General features: G+C 40.7%; 1 protein-coding gene across 1 annotated transcript in view; it reads left to right on the forward strand.

Moving 5' to 3' along the window:
• Positions 1 to 15,415, forward strand: part of LOC124046639 (protein transport protein Sec23A) — a 41,764-nt gene that overhangs the window by 404 nt on the left and 25,945 nt on the right. The window contains exons 2-6 of the mRNA XM_046367249.1: positions 2,723 to 2,956; positions 11,988 to 12,132; positions 12,516 to 12,826; positions 14,126 to 14,276; positions 14,733 to 14,891. Of these exons, the coding sequence (XP_046223205.1) occupies positions 2,736 to 2,956; positions 11,988 to 12,132; positions 12,516 to 12,826; positions 14,126 to 14,276; positions 14,733 to 14,891 (987 nt within the window). The 5' untranslated portion in view covers positions 2,723 to 2,735. The remainder of the gene's footprint in view (positions 1 to 2,722; positions 2,957 to 11,987; positions 12,133 to 12,515; positions 12,827 to 14,125; positions 14,277 to 14,732; positions 14,892 to 15,415) is intronic.

Below are 15,415 nucleotides of genomic sequence, written 5' to 3' on the forward strand. Positions count from 1 at the left end.
CAAGCTAGCGATCTTTTTTTGTGATGTGATTTTTCTCTCCTGAAATCTATTGAACAATTGTAATTGTTTCTGGCGTGCCCTTGTTAGCTACTGTATCTAGCTAGCTAATGTTGTTGTACAGAGACTGTTCATTCAATCAAAATAGCTTTGCTTGTAATCCAGCATCCGTTTGTAAAGCCTTTTGAGTCACCATTTGTATTTATTAGGGATCCCCATTACAGGTATTCCTGCCAAGGCAGCAACTACTAGGTTCAAACACATTAAGGCACATAACACAAAATATAAAACAGTACATATCTACAATACAAAATGTGTAATGCCACCATACAATAATATTACAATGTACGTGTGTGTAGAGTGTTTGATTCAGGTCAGATACTTAACTAGCTAGATAAAAGCCCAATACAGTGAGTGTTTCCATTTTGAAAGCCCTTTAACTATTAAGGAATTATGAACATTTGCATCTCTGATAGAATCTCATCAGGTCAATATTGTGACTTCAGGAGACCGCAAAGGTTAGTGATAGTTCAATACAATGAACTTAATACTAGCTGGCACCACTATGGATTCACTAGCATTGAATGAGCTGCATCCACTAGCATTGAATGAGCTGTATTCCGCCATAAGCGAACAAGAAAACGCTCACCCAGACGCGGGGCTCCAAGTAGCTGGGGATTTTAATGCAGGGAAACTTAAATCAGTTTTACCAAATTTCTATCAGCATGTTAAATGTGCACCCAGAGGGAAAATAACTCTGGACCACCTATACTCCACACACAGAGATGCATACAAAGCTCTCCCTCATCCCTCCATTTGGCAAATCTGACCATAATTCCATCAGATTCCTGCTTACAAGGAAAAATTCAAGCAGGAAGCACCAGTGACTAGATCAATAAAAAAGTGGTCAGATGAAGCAGATGCTAAGCTACAGGACTGTTTTGCCAGCACAGACTGGAATATGTTCTGGGATTCCTTTAATGGCATTGAGGAGAACACCATATCTGTCATTGGCTTCATCAATAAGTGCATCAATGACATCGTCCCCACAGTGACTGTACGTTCATACCCCAACCAGAAGCCATGGATTACAGGCAGCATCCACACTGAGCTAAAGGCTAGAGCTGCCGCTTTCAAGGAGCGGGACTCTAACCCGGAAGCTTATAAGAAATCCCGCTATGCCCTCTGACGAACCATCAAACAAGCAAAGATCAAATCATACTACTCCGGCTCTGACGCTCGTCGGATGTGGCAGGGCCAGCAAACCATTACAGAGTACAAAGGGAAGCACAGCCGAGAGCTTCCCAGGGACAGGAGCCTACCGGACGAGCTAAACTATGCTCGCTTCAAGGCAAATAGCACTGAAACATGGATGAGAGCACCAGCTGTACTGGAAGACTGTGTGAGCATGCTCTCCACAGCCGATGTGAGTAAGACCTTTAAACAGGTCAACATTCACAAGGCCACAGAGCCAGACTGATTACCAGGACGTGTACTGCGAGCATGCGCTGACCAACTGGCAAGTGTCTTCACTGACATTTTCAACCTCTCCCTGTCCGAGTCTATAATACCACCATGTTTTAAAGGCTTGTCATGGACCACATAAACACCATCATTCCAGAAACCCTAGACCCACTCCAATTCGCATACTGCCCCAACATATCCACAGATGATGCAGTCTCTATTGCTCTCCACATTGCCCTTTCCCACCTGGACAAAAGGAACACCTATGTGAGAATGCTATTCATTGACTACAGCTCAGCGTTCAACACCATAGTGCCCTCATAGCTCATCAATAAGCTAAGGACCCTGGGACTAAACACCTCCCTCTGCAACTTCCCTCTGCAATAATTTTGCACAGCCAATTTTTCAGTTTTTGGTTTGTTAAAAAAGTTTGAAATATCCAATAAATGTTGTTCCACTTCATGATTGTGTCCCACTTGTTGTTGATTCTTCACAAAAAATACAGTTTTATATCTGTATGTTTGAAGCCTGAAATGTGGCAAAAGGTCGCAAAGTTCAAGGGGGCCGAATACTTTCGCAAGGCACTGTACATGTACATACTACCCCAACTAACCGGAAGCCCCCTGTATATATATATATATATTTATTATTATTATTATTTATTATTATTTTTTTTCTTTTTACCGCTGCTCTTTAATTACTTGTTACTTTTATTTCTTATTCTTATCCGTATTTTTGAAACTGCACTGTCGGTTAGGTGCTTCACTGTAAGGTCTACACCTGTTGATTGGACTTCTATTCAGATTCAGTGTGTTTTCAAAGTAAATTATTTTTAACATTTGATCAGACAGTGGGTGAAGAAGTGGGTCACAGTCAGGATCATATTCTGTACCTTAGCCAGGTTCTAGTCATGACTTTTAGACCCATTTTTTTTGCCCTATTTAGAAGTAAGCCAGAATTTCCCATAGCATAGGTTACATCATATTTGACTGCATTTCCTCTACCAGTGTATTGATATGACACATTCAAATTGGAAGTAAACATGCTGGAGTGTAACATTATGCTCAAAGTCCAAAAGGGTATCTCAGGACACTGCAATGGTAAAAAGCCAGGCAATTATAAAAAGATAATATTATGAGACTCCTTGCAGTGCAGTGGACTATTATATAATTAATGCTTGAAATATCAAATGGAATCATGACCATAAAATGTATAGCCTATATTTCTATAACACGCAGACACTCCTTTCTCTCCTTCTCAGTCTGTAGGGTGGAATGGCGACCTTCCCAGAGTTTATCGCCCAGAATGAGGAGCGTGATGGGGTGCGTTTCAGCTGGAACGTCTGGCCCTCCAGTCGTCTGGAGGCCACCCGCATGGTGGTCCCTGTGGCCTCTTTGTTCACCCCCCTGAAGGAGCGCCCAGACTTGCCGCCCATCCAGTATGAGCCTGTGCTGTGTAGCAGGGCGACCTGCCGCGCTGTCCTTAACCCGCTCTGGTGAGACAACAATACTTTTTCACTTTGTATTTTTCACGTTTCAAATAAAGCAGATATACACTACACTCGATGGCCCATTTATTAGGCACACCCATCTCGTACTGTGTCGGACCCCCCGTTTGCCTACAGGACAGCCTGAATTATTTGGGACATAGAAACGCTGCTCAACTGGTATCAAAGGATCTAACGTGTGCCAGGAAAACATTCCCCACACCATCCCACCAGCCTGTACCTTTGACACAAGGCAGAAGTGGCCATGGACTTATGATGCTTATGCTAAATCCTGGCTGCCATCAGCATGACACAATATGAACCGGGATTCGTCCGACCAGGCAATGTTTTTCCACTCATCAATTGTCAAGTTTTGGTGATTTCCTGCCCACTGTAGCCAATTATTCTTGTTTTAGCTGATTGGAGTGGAACCTGTTCTGATCGTCTCCTGCAATAGCCCATCCGTGACAAGGACCGACTAGTTGTGCGTTCTGAGATGCCGTTCTGCACACCCCTGTTGTACTGCGCTGTTTGTGGCCTGCCTGTTAGCTTGCACAATTCTTGCCATTCTCCTTCGACCTCTCTCATCAACGAGCTGTTTTCGCCCACAGGACTTAATAATAATAATAATAATAATAATAATATATGCCATTTAGCAGACGCTTTTATCCAAAGCGACTTACAGTCATGTGTGCATACATTCTCTGTAAACCCTAGACACTGTCGTGCGTAAAAAGCCCAGGAGGCCGGCCGTTTCTGAGATACTGGAACCGGCATGCCTGGTATTGACAATCATTCCACGCCCAGTCGCTTAGGTCACTCATTTTGCCCATTCTAACGTTCACTCAAACACTAACTGGATGCCTGTCTGCTTTATATAGCTCGGCCACATAACTCACTGTCTGTAGGAGTGAACCATTTTTGTGATCGGGGTGGTTTACCTAATAAACTGGCCACTGAGTGTATAAATGCCTGGTACATTTTGATAATTGTGTTCCAAATCTATTTTATTTTTCACTGGAACAAAGGAGCATTCCCTATTCCAGGGGTCAATTGCGAGCTACCAGTAGCTTGCCGACCACCTATGTGTAGCTTGCAAAACAATTCTGAAAGTACAAAAAATCTACCTTGTATCAGACACCGGAAACTCCCAGCTGCTATCTAACCAACGCAACATTGACATTATCCCACCCCTGGTTATGTAACAGTTTAACTTTAGTCCGTCCCCTCGCCCCTAACCGGCCTTCTGCACACAGACAACTGACACCCACGAAGCATCGTTACCCATCACGCCACAAAAGCCACAGCCCTTGCAGAGCAAGGGGAACAACTACTTCAGGTCTCAGGGCGAGTGACGTCACAGACTGAAACGCTATTAGCGCGCACTACCGCTAACTAGCTAGCCATTTCACATCGGTTACAGTTAGACACTACTGGCTTATAAAGCCAATATCTGCCAATTAATTTCCAGAAATATTGCCCATTTCTGTCTGTGTAGTGCGGGCTTTTGTCTAGCACTCCTTGTGTAGTCAGTCGTGATGGGTCGTTCGCAAACAAATGGCTCTTTTTGAACTGCTCTTTTTGGTGAAGTCGGTAACCGAATCGCAAATGTAATTTGGCTCCCTGATTTGCATGCTGTTTCTATTGCTTTTTGAGCTGCATATGTCAATTATTAAAACAATAAGTCCCGAGGGGGTGTGGTATATGGCCAATATACCACGGAAAAGGGCTGTTCTTATCCACAACGCATCGCGGAGTGCGTGGATACAGCCCTTAGCTGTGGTATATTGGCCGTATATCACAAACCCCCAAGGTTCCTTATTGCTATTATAAACTGGTTACCAATGTAATTAGAGCAGTACAAATACATGTTTTGTCATACTCGTGGTATACGGTCTGATACAAAAGCTGAACATACACACATCCAGGTACTTTCCGCAGGTGCTGGAGTTGTAGGAAAACTCATGGAAAACAGAAAGGAAAACGCCGCACACTGCTGCTCATGCAGGTGATGTTTATTTACATCAACGTTTCGACCCTTAGGTCTTCATCAGGCATCCATATCCCAGATGGGGGTGGAAGGTCCTATAAATCGGGGCAATACTCAGTGACAACACTTCCTGAAACAGGAGGTAAAAAAAAAATCACAGTATCAAAATATATCATCATACACAGGGAAAGTGATCAATATTTACAGTAATATACAGTTGAAGTCGGAAGATTACATACACTTTTGGTTGAAGTCATTAAAACTTGTTGTTCAACCACTCCACAAATTTCTTGTTAACTTGTTGATCCTACCCCCTACTTTTTCGAACATTCTGTTAAAAATCGCGCAACATTTCAGCACCCTGCTACTCATGCCAGGAATATAGTATATGCATATGATTAATATGTGTGGATATAAAACACTCAGACGTTTCTAAAACTGGTTAAATCACGGCTGTGACTATAACAGAACGTGCGTTTCATCGAAAAGCGCAGGAAAATCTGATCACTGAAAATGTGAAAATATATCAATGCGCCACTTGAATGTATTGTTGAATGGAAACCACATTACCTGGAGCCGAGATTGCAATTCCTACATCTTCCACACGATGTCACCAGTCTTGTCAATTGCCTAGGCTTTGTTTCTTGGTCAAACGAACAAGAGACAGCCCATTTCTTCCGGTCTCCGACCGGATGTTTTGGAGTAGAAATTTCTGAACATGATTTGAAGACGTGAAGCTATTGAATATACATCGCCCTGTGATCAATTTGATAGATTATTAACGTTTACTAATACCTAAAGTTGCATTACAAAATTATTTCGAAGTGTTTTGGGAAAGTTTATCGTCAACTTTTTTAATTAAAAAAAAATGACGTTACGTTATAAAACGCTGTTTTTTCCTTGCTCACACAGTCTTCATAGATCGATATCTAATAATAATAATATGCCATTTAGCAGACGCTTTTATCCAAAGCGACTTACAGTCATGTGTGCATACATTCTACGTATGGGTGGTCCTGGGAATCGAACATGGACCGATTTAATCGAAAAAAATACCCAATAGTGATGTTTATGGGACATCTAGGAGTGCCAACAAAGAAGATCGTCAAAGGTAATGAATGTTTTATATTTTATTTCTGCGTTTTATGTAGCGCCGACTATGCTAATTATTTTGTTTACGTCCCCTGCGGCTCTTTTGGGGTGTTGCATGCTATCAGATAATAGCTTCTCATGCTTTCGCCGAAAAGCATTTTAAAAATCTCACTTGTTGGCTGGATTCACAACGAGTGTAGCTTTAATTCAGTACCCTGCATGTGTGTTTTAATGAACGTTTGAGTTTTAACGAGTGCTATTAGCATTTAGCGTAGCGCATTTGCATTTCCAGATGTCTAGATGGGACGCATGCGTCCCGGGTCGACCTAAGAGGTTTTAACAAACTATAGTTTTGGCAAGTCGGTTAGGACATCTACTTTGTGCATGACATTTTTCCAACAGTTGTTTACAGACAGATTATTTCGATTATAATTCACTGTATCACAATTCCAGTGGGCCAGAGGTTTACATGCAGTAAGTTGACTGTGCCTTTAAACAGCTTGGAAAATTACATCATGGCTAATTGACATCATTTGAATCAATTGGAGGTGGACCCGTGGATGTATTTCAAGGCCTACTTTCAAACTCCGTGCCTCTTTGCTTGACATCATGGAAAAATCAAAAGAAATCAGCCAAGACCTCAGATAAAACATTGTAGACCTCCACAAGTCTGGTTCATCCTTGGGAGCAATTTCCAAACGCCTGAAGGTACCACGTTCATCTGTACAAACAATAGTACGCAAGTATAAACACCATGGGACCAAGCAGCCGTCATACCGCTGAGGAATCCTAGAGCTGAATGTACTTTGGTGCGAAAAGTGCAAATCAATCCCAGAACAACAGCAAAGGACAGTGTGAAGATGCTGGAGGAAACAGGTACAAAAGTATCTATATCCACAGTAAAACTAATCCTATATCGACATAACCTGAAAGGCCACTCAGCAAGGAAGAAGCCATTAGTCATCTGGTCCACAATAATTTCTTTAGTGTGTAAAATGTTGTCTTAATTTTTTTTGTAGGTCAGTAAGTAATTTGGTCAGGTAAACATTTATTTCAACTCACATTTCACAATCAGAGATAATGATAGGAAAGGTTTTAGTCTTTTATTTAAAGATGTACTATTTTTTTTCATGGTTTTAGTGGCAGGCTGACTACCTGTTATGCGAGTGCAGCAAGGAGCCACGGTGCTAGCTAGCATTAAGCATATCTTATGAAAAACAATCAATCTTAACATAATCACTAGTAAACTACACATGGTTGATGATATTACTAGTTTATCTAGCTTGTCCTGCGTTGCATATAATCGATGCGGTGCCTGTTAATTTATCATAATTTATCACCACGAAAAAAGCACTGTCGTTGCACCAATGTGTACCTAAGCATAAACATCAACACCTTTCTTAAAATCAATAAACAAGTATATATTTTTAAACCTGCATATTTAGGTAATATTGCCTGCTAACATTAATTTCTTTTAACTAGGGAATATGTGTCACTTCTCTTGCGTTCTGTGCAACAGAGTCAGGGTATATGCAGCAGTTTGGGCTGCCTGGCTCATTGCGAACTGGGAAGACTATTTCTTCCTAACAAAGACAGTCAACTTCGCCAAATGGGATGATTTATCGAAAGCGCATTTGCGAAAAAAGAATATTCGTTGCACAAATGTACCTAACCATAAACATCAATGCCTTTCTTAAAATCAATACACAGAAGTATATATTTTTAAACCTGCATATTTACTTAAAATAAATTCATGTTAGCAGGCAATATTAAACTAGGGAAATTGTGTCACTTTTCTTGCGTTCATTACACGCAGAGTCAGGGTATATGCAACAGCTTGAGCTGCCTGGCTCATTACGAACTAATTTGCCAGAATTTTACGTAATTATGACAACATTGAAGGTTGTGCAATGTAACAGAAATATTTAGACTTATGGATGCCACCCGTTAGATAAAATACGGAACGGTTCCGTATTTCACTGAAAGAATAAACGTTTTATTTTTGAAATTATAGTTTCCGGATTCAACCATATTAATGACCTAAGGCTTGTATTTCTGTGTGTTATTATGTTAAAATTAAGCCTATGATTTGATATTTGATAGAGCAGTCTGACTGAGCAGTGGTATGCAGCAGCAGGCTCGTAAGCATTCATTCAAACAGCACTTTTGTGCGTTTGCCAGCAGCTCTTCGCAATGCTTCAAGCATTGCGCTGTTTACGACTTCAAGCCTATCAACTCCCGAGATTAGGCTGGTGTAACCGATGTGAAATGGCTAGCTAGTTAGCGGGGTGCATGCTAATAGCGTTTCAAAAGTCACTCGCTCTGAGACTTGGAGTAGTTGTTCCCCTTGCAGAGGGGCTTTTGTGGAGCGATGGGTAACGATGCTTCGAGGGTGGCTGTTGTCGATGTGTTACTGGTTCGAGCCCAGGTAGGGGCGAGGAGAGGGACGGAAGCTATACTGTTACACTGGCAATACTAAAGTGCCTATAAGAACATCCAATAGTCAAAGGTACATGAAATATAAATGGTATAGAGCGAAATAGTCCTATAATTCCTATAATAACCTCAACCTAAAACTTCTTACCTGGGAATATTGAAGACTCTTGTTAAAAGGAACCACCAGCTTTCATATGTTCTCATGTTCTGAGCAAGGAACTTAAACATTAGCTTTTTTATTTGGCACATATTGCACTTTTACTTTCTTCTCCAACACTTTGTTTTTGCATTCTTTAAACCAAATTGAACATGTTTCATTATTTATTTGAGGCTAAATTGATTTGATTGATGTATTATATTAAGTTAAAATAAGTGTTAATTCAGTATTGTTGTAATTGTCATTATTATAAATGAATAAAAATCTGCCGATTTAATCGGTATCTGCTTTTTTTGGTCCTCCAATTATCGGTATCGGCGTTGAAAAATCATAATCGGTCAACCTCTACCGTCTTGTAAGTTGACAGAAATACTTTCCCCAAAACCTTCTCAATTAAATGTTAACTGCGCAGTAGGCTTACCTGGCAAAAGTATATTATTTGTATCTATTTGAAAACTTTGCCATGAAATGAGCAGCAGCAGTACAGAATCATCGCTAGACTGGCACATTAGATCACATTGCACACTAGATGTGCAATTGAAGGTCCCGATGCGCAATTAAAGGGGAATTACACAAATCTACATTTGTTCATTTTTTTCTGTACCTTCCCCCCCCAAAATGGTCTTCTGATGTGATTTAAACATTGACATCGAATCGGAACATCCAATTTCGTTGTTTCTCTATGAACCATTGTAATTTTTAGTGTGAAATGAATTAAAACCAGGAAAAATAAAACTAGGAACATAATTTTGGAAAATATTAAACAATTTGGGGAGAAAAAAACAGATTTTATAGGGCCCCTTTAGAGATTTTTTTATTAACCATTATTTTACCAGGTATCTTGACGGAAAACAGTGCATGTCTTTCTCTTTTACACTAAGGACCTGGAGCTGAGTTGCGTTGCAGCAGAGAGGAGAAGAATGTTCCTTTTCTTTTAAAGAAAAAACATCAGTAGCTCACAATGTTTCATTTTGTAAAAGTGGCACTGATGCTCAAAGGTTGGAGACCCCTGCCCTATTCTCTCCCTCCCTCATCCATGACTATTCCTCCATTTGTAGCCTAACTGTAAACAGGTGATTTACACATCCTCAGTCTTCAGAAGGTTCACATGTACTGTTTAAATAGTTGTGGTCTGGGAGCATTTCCATGTAAAAGGACAAATGACCACCAACATGTGAAGTTCATAGGACCATGTCAAATTGAGTGTCAAATGAAAGCTAAGAGTCTATATGTTTGAGAAATTAAGGCATATAAAAAATTTGGAGTAAGTAAAGGCTTTGGTTTCTGGTCAAACAGAGGGAAAAGGGGTCTTGAGACTTTCTGGTCGATGTTTTCTAAAAGAGAATGATATACATATCCATAATGCTGAATTTCTGTATAGTACAGATCAGGGAACCGTGATGTCATTCTGTTACCGTTATTCTGTTACCTGATTCTGTCTCCTACTGTATTTGAATAACCAAAATACTGTACAGTGCCTTGTGAAAGTATTCGGCCCCCTTGAACTTTGCGACCTTTTGCCACATTTCAGGCTTCAAACAAAGATATAAAACTGTATTTTTTTGTGAAGAATCAACAACAAGTGGGACACAATCATGAAGTGGAACGACATTTATTGGATATTTCAAACTTTAACAAATCAAAAACTGAAAAATTGGGCGTGCAAAATTATTCAGCCCCCTTAAGTTAATACTTTGTAGCGCCACCTTTTGCTGCGGTTACAGCTGTAAGTCGCTTGGGGTATGTCTATCAGTTTTGCACATCGAGAGACTGAAATTTTTTCCCATTCCTCCTTGCAAAACAGCTCGAGCTCAGTGAGGTTGGATGGAGAGCATTTGTGAACAGCAGTTTTCAGTTCTTTCCACAGATTCTCGATTGGATTCAGGTCTGGACTTTGACTTGGCCATTCTAACACCTGGATATGTTTATTTTTGAACCCTTCCATTGTAGATTTTGCTTTATGTTTTGGATCATTGTCTTGTTGGAAGACAAATCTCCGTCCCAGTCTCAGGTCTTTTGCAGACTCCATCAGGTTTTTTTCCAGAATGGTCCTGTATTTGGCGCCATCCATCTTCCCATAAATCTTCCCTGTCCCTGCTGAAGAAAGCAGGCCCAAACCATGATGCTGCCACCACCATGTTTGACAGTGGGGATGGTGTGTTCAGGGTGATGAGCTGTGTTGCTTTTACGCCAAACATAACGTTTTGCATTGTTGCCAAAAAGTTCAATTTTGGTTTCATCTGACCAGAGCACCTTCTTCCACATGTTTGGTGTGTCTCCCAGGTGGCTTGTGGCAAACTTTAAACAACACTTTTTATGGATATCTTTAAGAAATGGCTTTCTTCTTGCCACTCTTCCATAAAGGCCAGATTTATGCAATATACGACTTATTGTTGTTCTATGGACAGAGTCTCCCACTCAGCTGTAGATCTCTGCAGTTCATCCAGAGTAATCATGGGCCTTTTGGCTGCATCTCTGATCAGTCTTCTCCTTGTATGAGCTGAAGGTTTAGAGGGACGGCCAGGTCTTGGTAGATTTGCAGTGGTCTGATACTCCTTCCATTTCAATATTATCGCTTGCACAGTGCTCCTTGGGATGTTTAAAGCTTGGGAAATATTTTTGTATCCAAATCCGGCTTTAAACTTCTTCACAACAGTATCTCGGACCTGCCTGGTGTGTTTCTTGTTCTTCATGATGCTCTCTGAGCTTTTAACGGACCTCTGAGACTATCACAGTGCAGGTGCATTTATACAGAGACTTGATTACACACAGGTGGATTGTATGTATCATCATTAGTCATTTAGGTCAACATTGGATCATTCAGAGATCCTCACTGAACTTCTGGAGAGAGTTTGCTGCACTGAAAGTAAAGGGGCTGAATAATTTTGCACGCCCAATTTTTCCGTTTTTGATTTGTTTAAAAAGTTTGAAATATCCAATAAATGTCGTTCCACTTCATGATTGTGTCCCACTTGTTGTTGATTCTTCACAAAAAAATACAGTTTTATATCTTTATGTTTGAAGCCTGAAATGTGGCAAAAGGTCGCAAAGTTCAAGGGGGCCGAATACCTTCGCAAGGCACTGTATATATTTTTTTCAAACTCAATGTGTCATGCCACATCTTTGAATTGTAATTCAGAGCAGATTTTTAAGAGCTTTTGGAAAATGTGGTTGCATAAAAAACTGCGACATTTTACCGTAGTTCTGTTACCAAACTTTGCATCTGCACATTCTTCCAGTAAATGTTTATGTGAATTGTACATTATCTTTGTAATCCTTGTGCATAGAGTTGTATTGTTTACAACTACACTGTGTGGTCATTCTCTCTCAGATTTTTACCATAATCATTTTGTCTCTCAACCTAGCCAAGTGGATTACGGAGCCAAACTGTGGGCTTGCAACTTCTGCTATCAGAGAAATCAGTTTCCGCCTACCTATGCTGGGATATCAGAGGTGAACCAGCCAGCTGAGCTGCTGCCACAGTTCTCCACCATTGAATATGTTGTCCAGGTAATGTTTCTATTTGATCGATGCTGGATTCTCGAATTGTAATACAGTATTTTGTTTCCCCAAATCAAAATATTTTGATTTATCTCAATTTGATCCGTTTTATAATAGTTTTTAACAGCATTCAGATAAGATCTCATCTTTCCTACACGTATGTTATTTCATTTTCATCTAGTACATTAAAACAAGGCCTGTGATGGACCTCTCATACATCTTGATAATGTTACTTGAAAACCATTTTGTCATTGTTTTTATTAGTCCACCTTAAAATTAGTTTGCTGGCCCCCACAGAAAATGAAACTGTCAGTCATCTGTTGGATTCTAGCATCCTTTCACTGTTTTATGCAATAGTAAAGTTGACCAGGTTCTCTCTCTTTACCCCACAGAGAGGTCCCCAGATGCCTCTGGTCTTCCTGTACGTGGTGGACACCTGCATGGAGGATGAAGACCTGCAGGCTCTGAAGGAGTCCTTACAGATGTCCCTGTCGCTGTTGCCTCCTACAGCCCTGGTTGGCCTCATCACCTTCGGACGCATGATCCAGGTCCACGAACTGGGCTGCGATGGCATCTCAAAGAGCTACGTCTTCAGGGGAACTAAAGACCTTAACGCCAAGCAGCTGCAGGAGATGCTGGGCTTGACCAAACCCACTGCTGCACAGGCAGGACGGGGACCACAAGCTCCACAGCCCCCCCCCTCTCCAACAGGTAAACCACACTACAGTCTACAGCCTTGTTTTGACATTGTATACTGAACAAAAATATAAACGCACCATCTAAAGGTTGGTCCCATGTTTCATGAGCTGAAATAAAAGATCCCAGGCATTTTTCAGACCACAAAAAATTTCTCTCACATTTTTTTACATCCCTGTTAGTGAGCATTTCTCCTTTGCAAAGATAATCCATGCACCTGACGGGAGTGGCATATCAAGAAGCTGATTAAACAGCATAATCATTACACAGGTGCACCTTGTGCTGGGGAATCTAAAAGGCCACTCTAAAATGTGAAGTTATGTCAACCAACACAATGCCACAAATGTCTCATGTTTTGACAGAGCATGCAATTGGCATGCTGACTGCAGGAATGTCCACCAGAGCTGCTGCCAGATAATTTTATGTTAATATTTCTACCATAAGCCGCCTCCAACGCAGTTTTAGAGAATTTGGCAGTACGTCCAATCGGCCTCAACCTCAGACCATATGTAACCACGCCAGCCCAGGGACTCCACATCCGGCTTCTTCACCTGTGGGATCGTTTGAGACCAGCTACCTGGATAGCTGATGAAACTGAGGAGTATTTCTGTCTGTAATAAAGCCCTTTTGTGAGGAAAAACTCATTCTGATTGGCTGGGCCTGGCTCCCCAGTGGGTGGGCCTGGCTCCCAAGTGGGTGAGCCCATGACATCCCATGCCCACTCATGGCTGCGCCCCTACCCAGTCATGTGAAATCAATAGATTAAGGCCTAATTAATTCATTTTAACTGACTTATTTCCTGATATATAAACTCAGTAAAATCGTTGAAATTGTTACATTTTGCATTTATATTTTTGTTCAGTATAGTACCTTTTTGATTGTGGTCTGTAGATTGATTGAATTGACTGATTTTATTGATTTATTGAATGTATAAGAAAAAAATACACATACAGCCACACACCAATGCCATGGCAGTACATACAGTACCTGGCAAAAGTTTGGACACTCAGGGGTTTTTCTTTATTTTTACTATTTTCTACACTGTAAAATAATAGTGAAGACATCAAACCTATTAAATGTGTGTCATCAAGGCAAAGGGTGGCTACTTTGAAGAATATATTTTGATTTGTCTAACACTTTTTTGATTACTATGTGATTCCATATGTGTTATTTCATAGTTTTCTACATTGTAGAAATAAAGAGACTCTGGAATGAGTTGGTGTGTCCAAACATTTGACTGGTACTGTACATTAAAATAATTTAGCATGACACAAAATTAGACTAATCTTAGGACTTATTTTCTTTTGCCTAGATTCCTCCAGCCTGTCCAGAAGATTGACATGAACCTGACAGACCTGCTTGGAGAGCTCCAGAGGGACCCCTGGCCTGTCACTCAGGGAAAAAGGCCCCTCCGCTCGTTAGGGTCGGCCATGTCCATCGCTGTTGGCTTGCTGGAGGTTAGACCTAGACAGAAATATAAACTGCCTCAATGCAGTCCTGGGTTCAAATAGTATTTTAAATATTTAAAATACTTTGGTTTGATAGATTTTTCCTGACCTAATGGCACCAATAAAATAGTTATCTGGCTTCTCAGGCAGACTGAAGCAATTGTTTTCAAAGTGTTTGAAAGATTTTAAATAATATTAAAACCCAGGTCTGTTCATATGTCATTGGAATGTAATGGTACATATTTCAATGACACCATTTTCAATATTACCATTTTAGTCTGATCAGCCCCCGCACACTACTTCAAATTCATATTTCCCTGTATGAAGTAGGATTTGTAAGATGTATAAACCTATTATGCCGTGGGAATTGACCAGGATTACTAGCTTTAGTCTGTTTGGTTGCATTGTTTACTCCGCTTCATAGAAATGTTTTGTAATAAAATGTCCCCTTTTTCCACCACCCAGTGCACCTTCCCGAACACTGGGGCACGCATCATGACCTTCATCGGTGGACCAGCCACTCAGGGTCCAGGCATGGTGGTAGGAGATGAGCTAAAGACCCCTATTCGCTCCTGGCATGACATTGAGAAGGACAATGCCAAGTTCATGAAAAAGGGGACCAAAGTAAGTTTTGGCTCAACCTTTGACGGTTCACTTTTCCTGTTATTTAGACCTTTTTTCAGGTCTGTTGCCACTGTCTGTGAATGATGAAGTTGTGTGTTACACCACATTAAAGTGAGAATCAGTTAAATGGCTAGATGTGTTTTAGCATAACAAGTTAAACGGGTATTACCTTTTTCTGTCTATTATGGTATTTTTCTGCTATGGAAATCCTTGGGCGGGCCTCGTAAGTGTTTTAATGTATTTTTATAATATTTGACATCTAACAATCACCAGACAGTTAGGTAGAATAGAAAATTCCCCAAACAATGAATTTATCAGTTGTGGCAGATCAGGGGGTTTGGTCAAGACATTTACCAATATCAGACACGGACAGAGAAGGATCAAGGGTGTTTATTTAAATAATAGATCAAAAAGAAAATGATGGGTCTCCCCTACGAGATGCCATCTCCTGGTATTCCGGGTCTGGCGGTATCCTGTCGGGCACAAAACTGAACTCTCTCTTCTTACCTCTGGAACCGTCAACC

This window comes from Oncorhynchus gorbuscha, linkage group LG10 (assembly GCF_021184085.1).
Source record: "Oncorhynchus gorbuscha isolate QuinsamMale2020 ecotype Even-year linkage group LG10, OgorEven_v1.0, whole genome shotgun sequence".
Lineage (NCBI taxonomy): Eukaryota > Metazoa > Chordata > Actinopteri > Salmoniformes > Salmonidae > Oncorhynchus > Oncorhynchus gorbuscha.